This window comes from Antrostomus carolinensis, unplaced genomic scaffold (assembly GCF_000700745.2).
Source record: "Antrostomus carolinensis isolate BGI_N321 unplaced genomic scaffold, ASM70074v2 scaffold26930, whole genome shotgun sequence".
Taxonomy (NCBI): domain Eukaryota; kingdom Metazoa; phylum Chordata; class Aves; order Caprimulgiformes; family Caprimulgidae; genus Antrostomus; species Antrostomus carolinensis.
The window spans coordinates 2,477-13,721 of NW_010289577.1; the positions used below are offsets into that span (position 1 = coordinate 2,477).

At 50.4% G+C, this 11,245-nt stretch overlaps 1 protein-coding gene across 1 annotated transcript in view; it reads left to right on the forward strand.

Moving 5' to 3' along the window:
• The first annotated feature begins 869 nt into the window (after positions 1-869).
• ATP8B3 (ATPase phospholipid transporting 8B3) overlaps positions 870-11,245 on the forward strand; it is an 18,686-nt gene continuing 8,310 nt past the window's right edge. The window contains exons 1-12 of the mRNA XM_029085728.1: positions 870-924; positions 2,121-2,212; positions 2,758-2,871; positions 3,347-3,445; positions 3,909-3,970; positions 4,585-4,657; positions 4,749-4,819; positions 5,335-5,417; positions 6,053-6,211; positions 6,745-6,833; positions 7,690-7,883; positions 8,943-9,151. Of these exons, the coding sequence (XP_028941561.1) occupies positions 870-924; positions 2,121-2,212; positions 2,758-2,871; positions 3,347-3,445; positions 3,909-3,970; positions 4,585-4,657; positions 4,749-4,819; positions 5,335-5,417; positions 6,053-6,211; positions 6,745-6,833; positions 7,690-7,883; positions 8,943-9,151 (1,300 nt within the window). The remainder of the gene's footprint in view (positions 925-2,120; positions 2,213-2,757; positions 2,872-3,346; positions 3,446-3,908; positions 3,971-4,584; positions 4,658-4,748; positions 4,820-5,334; positions 5,418-6,052; positions 6,212-6,744; positions 6,834-7,689; positions 7,884-8,942; positions 9,152-11,245) is intronic.

Sequence of the window (11,245 nt, forward strand, 5' to 3'; positions counted from 1 at the left end):
CAGGCTTCTGCGTGGGATTATTTAATAATAAGGTAATTAATGCTTTACACCTCGCTGGCTCCTTTCATGTAAGGATCACAAAGCGCTTCACAAACATTAATTAATCTTCCCTAACATCCCTGCAGGGAAGGTCACTGAGCTACTGAGCGTAAGGGAAATCTTGTCATTGATGAAGGTGGCTGCTCTCTAGGCATGACGGATGCTCGGGTGCGATGGCAGGACAAGGAGAGTTTCTCTTCCTTCAAATGATTTCCCATAACTTCCTCCGAGAGGAAAAACATCTCTGAGTTGTCACGGGCAGCTGGGACTGGGCAGAGGTGGGTCTGAAAGATGACCAACCCCAAAGCTGTTGAGGACACTGAGAAGGCCAGGGGTCTACCCAGGCAAACCCCAGCACCAACGCACACACAAGGTTTGAGTGAACGTCAGGCACCTGTGAAGGGCAAATCTGTGACTATTGGGAAAAAGTGGCTTCCAATTCAGATCTGAGCTGTGGCTGGTCCTGCAGAAGGCAGGACAAAGAACATCAGGTGTCAAAGGGAGAAGGAAGACATTTTCTGATGATAAATATTCATCCTGATGTCACTGATCTGTGATGTTCAGGTGGCTACAGAGGATTGCGTCTCCATGTGGGGTTTTATATCTTCGGGGCAGTAAAAAGGTCTAAGTCAGTTTGTGGCTCCAGGGAAGACACTTGTCCCCAGCTGTGCCTGGAAGAGTGTCCCCTCTGCATCATGTCCTGCCCTGGAGAGGTGGAGGGTCCAGCTTTGGGGTGTTGGAGCATCCTGTTGGGATCACACTGTCACATTGCTCAGTATTGCAAATATCTTTGGTTGTCCTTGTTCCCAGACCCTGGCAGTGGTGCCACCATGGCTGCGCGAGACCCGGCCTTGGGCTGCCTGCGTGGGAAGGAGCAGCTGCCAGGTCAGTGTGTGACAAGTGTGTTTGGGGGTTTTTCCTTTTTTTGAGGCAGTTTATGAGAAAGTTGAATATGGGACAGAATTGTGAGGTGGGGAAAAACCAGATTTGGGGTGAAATGGTCTGGAAGGATTGGAACTAGACGATCTTTAAGGTCCTTTCCAATCCCAACCATTCTATGATTATGATTATTTAACATTCTATGATTGACCCTCAGCTGGGGTGCAGGAGTTGGGAACATGGCTTGGGATGTCCCTTGCTTGGTGGTATCTGCACTGGGATAGCAAAAATGAAATCAGTAGAGGAACGACCAGTCTTCAAAGTAGCAAAGACTGTACTGGGAGGAGTCATCCTTCACCTGGCCTGATTATACTATTAAAACATTTGGGCTCAGGTTTTGGTTTAACAAACAAAGATCTTGCAGCCCAGGTGGTCAACTGTATCTTGGGCTGCATCACCAGTAGCGTGGGCAGCAGGTGGAGGGAGGGGATTCTGCCCCTCTGCTCCACTCTCCTGAGACCCCACCTGCAGTGCTGCCTCCAGTGCTGGGCTCCTCAGCACAAGAAAGATGTGAACCTGTTGGAGGGGGTCCAGAGGAGGCCACAAAAGTGATGGAACACCTCTCCTATGAGGACAGGCTGAGAGTTGGGGCTTTTCAGCCTAGAGAAGAGAAGGCTCTGGGGAGACCACATGGCACCTTTCAATACTTGAAGGGGCCTCTAAGAAAGATGGGGACAGACTCTTTAGCAGGGTCTGTAGTGACAGGACAAGGGGTGATGGTTTTAAACTAAAAGAGGGAGATTTAGACTTGATGTAAGGAAGACATTTTTTACACTGAGGGTGGTGAGACACTGGCCCAGGTTGCCCAGAGAGGTGGTGGATGCCCCATCGCTGGAAACATTCAAGGTCAGGTTGGACAGGGCTCTGAATAACCTGATCTGGTTCAAGATGTCCCTGTTCACTGCAGGGGGTTGGACTAGGTGGCTTCGAAAGGTCCCTTCAACCCAAACCATTCCATGACCCAGCTCTGTCCCAGTTGTTCCTCCAGCTGCTCTCAAGGTGTAGGTGCACTATAGAAAGCCCATCTTGCCAGCCATGAGCCCAGTGGCACCATCACTGATCCTCATGTCCTCAGAGGCCAGAGGTGGATGGCCAAGGCCTGGCTCTGATGAGAGCTGGTGGATATCCACTTGCTTTTCCAGCTTTCACCTGGGAGGTGAGGGCCAATGACCGGAACTACCACATGCAGTTCAAGAAGAAATTTGCCTTCTGTCTGACCAGGAAGAAGTACGCGGTGAGTCAGCCTGGGCCAGTCCTGGGCCATTTCCTTACTCAGCCCCTGATTCCTGAGCTGGTGGTGGTTGGGGGTGACACGACACAGATGCTGCAGAGTTATCTCCAGTAGGATGGAGAATCACATACATGATCCTCAGTGAAGAAGAAGGGGCTGCTCCCTGCCTGGTGCCCCAGATACCCTCTGAAGCTGTCAGACTAGGAGCAGAGCTCTACGAAGGACACTTTTTAGTCTGATGGAACAGTTTTGATGGAACAAAACCAGATTTTTTTTTGCAGATCAATAATGACCACCTTGTTGGGAGTCAGCTGGACGTGCTTTAGATGATCAGAATCAAACATATTTTGTTTCAATTTTAAGTCATTTGGCCCTTTGCTCTAAAACATCTTCTTTTCCCCATTTGTAAGTTTTCAAAAGCATCTCTAATGCCCCAAAAAGTTGAGAAGTCCCCAAAATACCAGAATGTCTTTGGCATTTTCAAAACACATCCTTGATTTCACATGGCTGGATTCCCACTGTGGCTTTGACCTGCCTGTCTTCTGCAGGGCAATGCCATTAAAACAGCCAAGTACAACATCTTCACCTTCCTACCACTGAACCTCTACGAGCAGTTCCACCGAATGGCCAACGTCTACTTCGTCTTCGTCATCCTCTTACAGGTGAGATGGACACCAAGGTAAGGGACAAGCGTGTGTGAGACTGTCAAGCAAAGGAGGGTTGTCTGCTGTTTAGAGTAGGGGACTCTGGTCTGAAATGGTGTCAAGGATGCTGCTTTTCAGTGGTGTTCATTGTCTTTCATGAACTCTGAAGGGTTTGTGAAGTTAAGTTTGGTTACCTTACACTGATTGGATGTGGAGGTAAGCTGAGCTCATGTACACCACTCCTAGACAGAAATCCTACCCTCCAATGCCGTGACCGACATGCATTTCACACATCCCGTTTAAAAAAATGTGGAAATTCAACAAACCAGTTCCGTGCAGACAGAGATGTTGACTTGATTCATCTTAGATGGGTTCCTGCCATCCTCAGGTGCTGGCTGGGGAGGGGAGCTGTGAGTGAATGGGAGTTAGTCACCTAAACTGTCACATGGTGGAATAAAAGTTGTGTCAGTAGTGTAAAATTCTCCTTCTCTAGACCTTCCCTCAGATCTCCACACTGCCCTGGTACACCCTGCTGTTCCCCTTGAGCTGCCTTCTCACCATCCGGGGTCTACGAGACCTGATCGATGACATTGTGAGTATGGGTTGGAGCCAGAGGCTGAGTGTTGGGTGTAGGTCCTGAGGGGGATGGTCAGCAGAAAGGGTCCCTTTGCTGTGGGGTGAACTGAAAAGCTTGGGAGTTGCTGTCATTCATGGTTCCTGAGGTACCATCAACTCCACCATGTCCAGAATGCTTTGTATTTTCCCTTGGGAGGGTTGTGACTGGCCAGTTGCTTTCCTTGGGTTCTAGACCCCCATCTCTGTCATCTTTAATATCTTACCCAAGGGCTATATTCCCAGGTTGGTCTCCAGAAATATCTTGGGGAAAAATTGCCTCTTTATTCATTAGAATATATCTTCTGATTGCTTCAGAAAGCAGATCTTCACCTGGGGCTGAGGAGGCAGATTGTGGCATGGAGGATTGTTTTAATGAGACAAGGAAGCCTGGCATGGCCCATCCCTTTCTTTTAGCCTCTTTTTTTCTCTCCTCTGTGCAGGGTCGTCACCAAAGTGACAGAAACATCAACAGCAGACCATGTGAAATCCTGTCCGGGAAGAGGTGAGGGCCTTTGGGAAGCTGTACCCATGTTTTCCAGGTCTGTGTGGAACGATGGATCATCTGAAGTGCTGAGCATCCTTGAGCATAGCAGCTGAGAAAGGTGTTGGTGGGAATGTCCCAAACTCTACAAACTGCCATCATCTCCCAAAATCTGCTGCAGGTCCAGCTGTTCCCCTGTAGGAATGACCATATTCCAGTCACAGACAACAGGTCTAAAAAAGCCCTGATTTGCTGTGATGTGCTGGGAGGAGGGTTTCCTGGCCACAGAAGTTCCTCCAAGTCTTCATATCCAACCCATGGAATCATTTTCCTGCTAAACACTGGTCCAGGGGAGGACCAACATTTCCCACCTGCAGCCAGGGGCTGAAAGTCCCTGATATCTGTAGGTACAGGGGATATGGATGTGACAAATGGGTCTTGTGCCATCCTCGGTGCTCAGCCATCCTTTGGTCATACAGATGGTACCATGGTGGCAGATGAACCAACAATCTGGAGACCTTGGTTCATGCAAGAAGTTGGGACAGACACAGGCTGGTCCAGAGGACAGAAGCAGCAGTGGTTCCTGTTCCCACTGCTCTGCAAGGATTAAAATTCCCCCCTTAATTCTCCTGCAGCTTCCGCTGGCAGACATGGCGTGACATCTGCGTTGGGGACATCATCCGCCTGCGTAAGGAGAGCATCGTCCCGGTGAGCAGGGTCCTGGAGCTAGGGTGGGAGGGGACAGTTTTGGTGAGAAGGGGCTCAGCCAGGTCCTCCCTCCTCCTTTTTGCTTTTCAAGGCTGACATCTTCTTGCTGAGCAGCTCAGAGCCCAGCAGCCTGTGCTACGTGGAGACTGCTGACATCGATGGGTGAGGAGCAGGGCAGGGGGGAGAGGGGCAGAGACATCCTGGCATTGAGGGGTCAGGCATGCTGAGAGGGCTGCAAGACCAACAGAAACAGTAGCATGTGGGAGATCCTTCAAAAGCTAAACTTACAGCCACCCCAGAAATGGGATTTGAGCCCTACATTTGGAAAATGGGAAGCCAAAACCACTTTTGAGGCTTCCACAGAGCAGCTGGTGACCTCCAGCATCTCTCTCCATCTCTCAGCTCCCTCCCGGCCATGCTGAGGACAGTGGCTGCCCATCCCTCCTGCTTCTGTCTGCAGGATGATTTAATGGCAGAGTCCCCAGGCCAGAGCTTCCTCCCTGCTTGAGTGCTTGATGTCTGGCATGATAGGTCCCTATCTCACTTTTCATTGCCATCGCTCATGTAATCACCTGATAATTAATGGCCATCTCTGTCCCATGGGTCTGGCAGCAGAATTAACAGCTCTGTCACCCCACAGCCTTGTTTTATTTCCCTTCCCTGGTTCCTCTTCACAGGGAAACGAACCTGAAGTTCAGACAAGCGCTTCTGGTCACCCACCAGCAGCTGGTGAGCGAGGAGAGCATGGCTGCCTTTGACGGTGAGTCTCCTGGATGGGTGAGGATGTGGTTGTCCCATCCCCGAGGATGAGATCGGTTCAGTCTTGGGAAGTCTCTGTCCCCTCTGGCCCCAGGTGCCATCAGCCTAACTGGAGGTTGCACTTGCTCCTGCCTACAAGGCTGGAAGGTGGTTCATGCCAAAAGACCTTGTGTGGAGACCCTTCCCCAGCAGAGTGGCTCTGTGATGGGTCCACTGGGGTTGTGCACCTTCCCCCTGACCTGGATCTTGATTTTCCCACTGGAATCAAGTGTTTGACCCCCAAACCTGAGCTCAGGCCCTGGATTTTTCCCCCGTGGTTCTTCATAGGATGCAGAGTCTCCTCTCAGAGTCTTTGGGGATGAAGGGGGTTGTGTTTGTACCTTGTCCAATTCTACAGCCTGGTGCTGTTCCTGGACTGACACCCTCCAGCACATCAGGGTGGCCCTCCAGCTTAGCCTGACCTTCATTTGAGCCATTCCATCTCCCAACTGCATCTGGAGATGCCCTGGCAAAATCTGAATCTCCCCTGAGAAGCCCCCAGCACCCCTCTTTGGAGGGGCCAAGTGTGGTGAGGGGGAGAGGAAGGACTTTTCGTTTCCCTCAAAGCCATGACCTGAATCGTGTCTTCTGCTCAAGGGAGAGTGACCTGTGAGGAACCCAACAGCCGCATGCACAGCTTCACCGGCACGCTGGAGTGGAGGGGTGAGACCTACTCGCTCGACAGCGAAAGGATCCTGCTGCGAGGCTGCAAACTTCGCAACACCGACGTTTGCTATGGCTTGGTCATCTACGCAGGTGAGTGCCCAGGTCCAGATCAGGAAGGGCAGAAAATACCCAGGTCCCCGGGGGTTTTAAGCTACCCAAGAACTTCTAGCATCAGCAGGTCCCATTCTCAGCTGATACCAAGTGGGAAGACCTGCTGCTGTAACCAAGCCCCCCCAGAAGTTTGTCCCAAGCTTTGCTGGTGTTGGGCTTGCTGGCAGGGAGATGATGTGGTGGTACCAAACATCTGCTTATCCCAAGTAATATTTCAGCTACATCACATCCTGGATCCATTTCACCTGTGGCCTCCTGCACAGGTGGCTCAGTGCAGTGGAGAGATTGGCCATGAGCAGCTGTGGGTAGAGGAGTGGGGTAAGACCTGGTGTGAGCAGCACTTTGAGTCAACAGCCACAGCTTGATTAACCACTGATCAAGGGATGTGGTTCTCTGAATTCATCAGAGGTGGAGAGATGTTGTTACGGAGGAAACCAGCATCACTTGGCTGCAAGTCAACCTTCTAGAGGCTACGGACTTGTGTTTTTACTTCTAAAATGTTTCTCGTCCAGGATTTGATTCCAAAATTATGAGGAACTGTGGAAAGATCAAGAGGAAGAAAACCAAGCTGGACCGCATGATGGACCGGCTAGTGATCATAGTGAGTGTGGTGCAAACACCTCCTGCTCTGGTCCACTGGCCTCTTGGGGTTGCTCACAAGTCTTCTCCTGAGAGGCTGCTTGCTTGGGTGATGCTGATTTTCTTAAGCTTGCAATATTTTGCTCAAAATATCTTGGGTTTAACAAGTTATGGACAAATACCAAGTGATGTTCCCAGGAAGTGGCAGTTGCTGGGTCTGGAGCAGTCTGCTTGGTGGTTGTGTTGCTTAAACTCTGAACCCCAGCAGCTCTGAGTCCTCAGCTCCTCAGTCCTTGGACCAGGGAGCTGGAGTATTCAGGATCTCCAACCCCTCCTGGCCTGTTTTACTCATCCATAACCATGCAGGTCCAATGAGGTGGTTTGTGTTGAGGGACCTACAGGCTGTGGCTCAGCACAAATTAGATGCAGGATGGGGGAAGGAGGAGCCTGTCCTCTGTGGGAAGCCAAGCAGCATGGTCATAACAGTGAACTGGATCACTCTTACTCCAGTTCCTGGTGGTTGAGTGTCATTGCTCCTCAGACTGGCCACAAGCATTCCTCTGTCTGCTGGGAACTTCAGCAAGAAGTCTGCAGGACACCCCTTGTCCAGGGAGATGGTGCCTGAGGCAATTAGGGGGGTGGGAAAGTTGCCTTTGGCTGTGTGTGTGTTGAGGATGTGTCCAGCTGAAATACGTGTTGAGATCCTTCATCTCTGCCCAGGATGAGCTCTGAGGGTCACCTCCAGGCACAAGGACACCTTTCTGCAGGTTTACAGCTAAATGAGACAAACAGTCTGGAAGGGGCAAGGGTTGGTCCTAGAAATGAGTTTGGTGGGCTCTGTGTGATGGGACATTCTCATCCTGGCTTTCCCATCTCAGATCTTCCTGGTGCTGTTGGTCACGTCACTATGCCTCACCATTGCCTCTGGGTTCTGGGCCAGGATGTTCCAGGAGAAGCACAGCTACCTCTCTGCTTTCTACAAGCACACCACCCCTGCCCAGCAGGCCTTCTTCAACTTCTGGGGCTTCACGATCCTCCTGAGCATCATCATACCCATGTCCATGTATATAACGTAAGAACATCAGAGATCACTACCCCGCTCCCTGTCCTTGGCCATCCTCTGGCATCTTGGTTTGCAGCCACAAAATGGGGCTGCACCAAAGATCCAACTGTGACCCTGAGCAAGTTGTTCCCCTATGTTCCCTCAGCCATAAGAGGGGAAGGATGGATGGGGTGTGTATCTTACAAACATTGATGATGTGCTTTGAGATCTCAGAAGAAAGCCAGAAAAGAGGTGCAAAGACACATATTGATGCTGGAAATGGTGGACAGGCTGAGAGAGTTGGGGCTGTTCAGCCTGGAGAAGAAAAGGCTCCGGGGAGACCTTCTAGTGGCCTCCCAGTACCTGAAGGGGCTCCAGGAAGGCTGGGGAAGGACTTTTCATAAGGGCAGTTGTGATAGAACAAGGAGCAATGGGTTTAAACTGAAAGAGGGGACGTTTAGATGAGATATTCTTGGCTGTGAGGGTGGTGAGCCAGTGTCCCAGGTTGGCCAGAGAAGCTGTGGCTGCTCCTCCCTGGAAGTGTTCTCGGCCAGGTTGGATGAGGCTTTGAGCAACCTGGTCTAGTGGAAGGTGTCCCTGCTGCTGGCAGGGGGGTTGGGACTGGATGAGCTTTAAGGTCCCTTCCAACCAAAACCATTCTATGATTCTATGATAAGCTGAGGATGAGGCTGGTGAAGGTGGTGTTTCCCCACTGAGCAGCAGCAGGCTGGGGAAGAGAAGGGCACAGCCTTTGTGAGCAGCCAATAATGACAATTTGTGTTGGGAGAAGCAGTTTCCAAACTTTTCAGCCCTTCACTGAATCTCCAGAGCTATGAATTTTGTCATCAAGGGCCAGACTTCCAGAGGGGAACTCAGTTGCTAGGGTCTCAGTAGGGTCTCAGTCTGGTGTGCTGAATGTTCTGGGAACCTGACCACGAACAATGAAAACCCTCTTGCGTCCCCCAAGCTCTGAGCAACAGGAGTTTCCCCTCTGCCCTTTCTTCCTGTGTCACATCCCCAAGTGTCCCTGGGATGGGAGCAACACAATCTCCTTCCCCAGTGTAAGTTTTCTCCTACCTGACTCCCTAGGCTGGAATTCATCTATCTGGTGAACAGCTTTTTCATCAACTGGGATCTGGAAATGTATTACGCCGTCAAGGACATTCCAGCTAAAGCCAGAAGCACCAGCCTCAATGACCAGCTTGGCCAGATCGAATATATCTTCTCAGACAAGACCGGCACCTTGACACAAAACATTATGAGCTTCAAGAAATGCTGTATCAATGGGATCATCTATGGTAACTTTTGGTGGAAGCAAGTTTGTAGGGACTCATGAGTTAGGTAAACCTTGAATTGGTTCTTTCCCCTACCCCTGGCTTGCTAGGAAGGTTTGGGGATGTGGATTGATCAGGTTGCCCAAGAAAGTTGTGGATGCCCCCTCCCTGGAAGTGTTCTCGGCCAGGTTGGATGAGGCTTTGAGCAACCTGGTCTAGTGGAAGGTGTCCCTGCTGATGGCAGGGGGGTTGGGACTGGATGAGCTTTAAGGTCCCTTCCAACCCAAACCATTCTATGATTCTATGAGTCTATGATTGGTGGTCCAGCGTGTAGACAGAAGATGCTGTAGGAACTCGTCTTGTTCTCATCTCCCATGTTATCAGTACTTTGCAGGTGCCACCACATCTGTGGTCACACTTGTGTTCCCAGTGCATGGAGTCAGGGCACAATTCTGCCCTCCTAAAATGGGTGTCTGCTATTCAGGAGATGTGTCATGCCCCAAACTCATCTGAGATCAGGTTTTCCCTGATAAAGAAAGGGAGCCTGAGGTTAGGAACCCAGCACAGCTACATGGCCAACACATAGTCTGGTTGAGGTGGATCCTACCTGGAATGATTAGTGGTTACTGGCCCAGGTGGCCACGACAGGGCAGGCAGAGGTGCCACAGAGTGATGGGCCAGTGAAGCTCATGGATTTTTATTTTCTGTGAAGATCTTGGGAGAAAAAGGAGGTTTTGCTTTTCTTCTTTGTGTCATTTTTTGGTGAATCTCCAGCTTGGCCTCCAAACCTGGGCACTTTGAGGCTTTCAGGTGACCTATGGAGGAGGCAAGTAAATTATCACTGCCCTTAGGGTGTTTCCTTACAGTGACTACACATCATTGATATTTGCTTTTATATTTTTATGATTCTGCTTGGTTTTTTTCCCTTTAGAAACCCCAAAATTGCCAAGTTCTTCCTCTTATTGCTCTATTTCCATGAGCTCTCGACTGGCTGCCGGGAGCTGTCTCAGTGCTTAATTAGTGAAATTAAGCAAACGGGGCAAGCCAGAGTTTTAGCGTGGACCTCCTTTTTCCTGAGCTAAGTTTCAGGTACTTGAGACAAATGGACAGTGATAAAAACAAAGAGGAGAGGGGAAAAAAAAAAATCTAGCAAAGCTTTTAAGCAGAAATAAAACAAATTCCCCGCTGCCTGATGTCTGGTGTTGCACCTCTGCGACAGCAGCATCACTGTAATCCCACCAGTCTCTGGCCAACTGCTGGGTTTCCCAGGAAAAGCGAGCAAAAGCTAATTTTAAAATTTTTTTAACCTCAATTTTTGACATTAAAAAAGTGTAGAAATTCTGCATCATCCAAGAGACAAATAAACTTAAACCTGGATATTCTAACGGAGCCCAGCTGGTGACCGACACCGAGCAGATGATGAAAACCTCTCCCTTTTCCCAGTCTCTTGGCCAGCAGATGCACTGATGCCTCCTAGAGAAACCACTTGAAGCTCCCACTGGTGATGCTCCCGACCAGCTCTCTAGTAACAGGATTATTTCTATTTTGGCAGGTGCAGGAACGAGCCATCAGAACCAGCAGCCACCGGTGCGTATCTCTCCTTTTCCACGTAGCGCGGGGCCGGGCGCTGCTCCTCATCGGGGCCAAAGCCCTTTAGTGGTTGTTGGTTCCACCAGCAGCAGGACCAGCTTTTTGTCCTGGAGCACAACTTGCTGACCAGAGACTTGGGGTGGCCAGTTGGCCAGGTCTGAGTTGTCAGTCAAGGACAGGGGAACCAGGTTTATAAAATCATCCAGTTCTGATTTTTATAAATATATATATATATTTAATTCCCAACCTTTTTATACGGGCCCCCTCGGTGTGAGCAGTGCAGAGCTGGCTTACAGACTCCGATCTGGATCAGACCGAGCCAGCATTGCAACCCAGCAGCATCCCTGGTGCAGATCCCCGTGCTCGGAATCTTTCTCCAGCCTGATTGTGCCTCTTGCAGGGATCAGGGTTGACCTGGAGCCACCACGGGGAGAAGAAGTTGGACTTTTGTGACGTGACGTTGCTGGAAGCCGCCCGGCAGGACAGTGACCCTGTGCTGAGGGAGTTCCTGAGGCTGCTGGCCCTCTG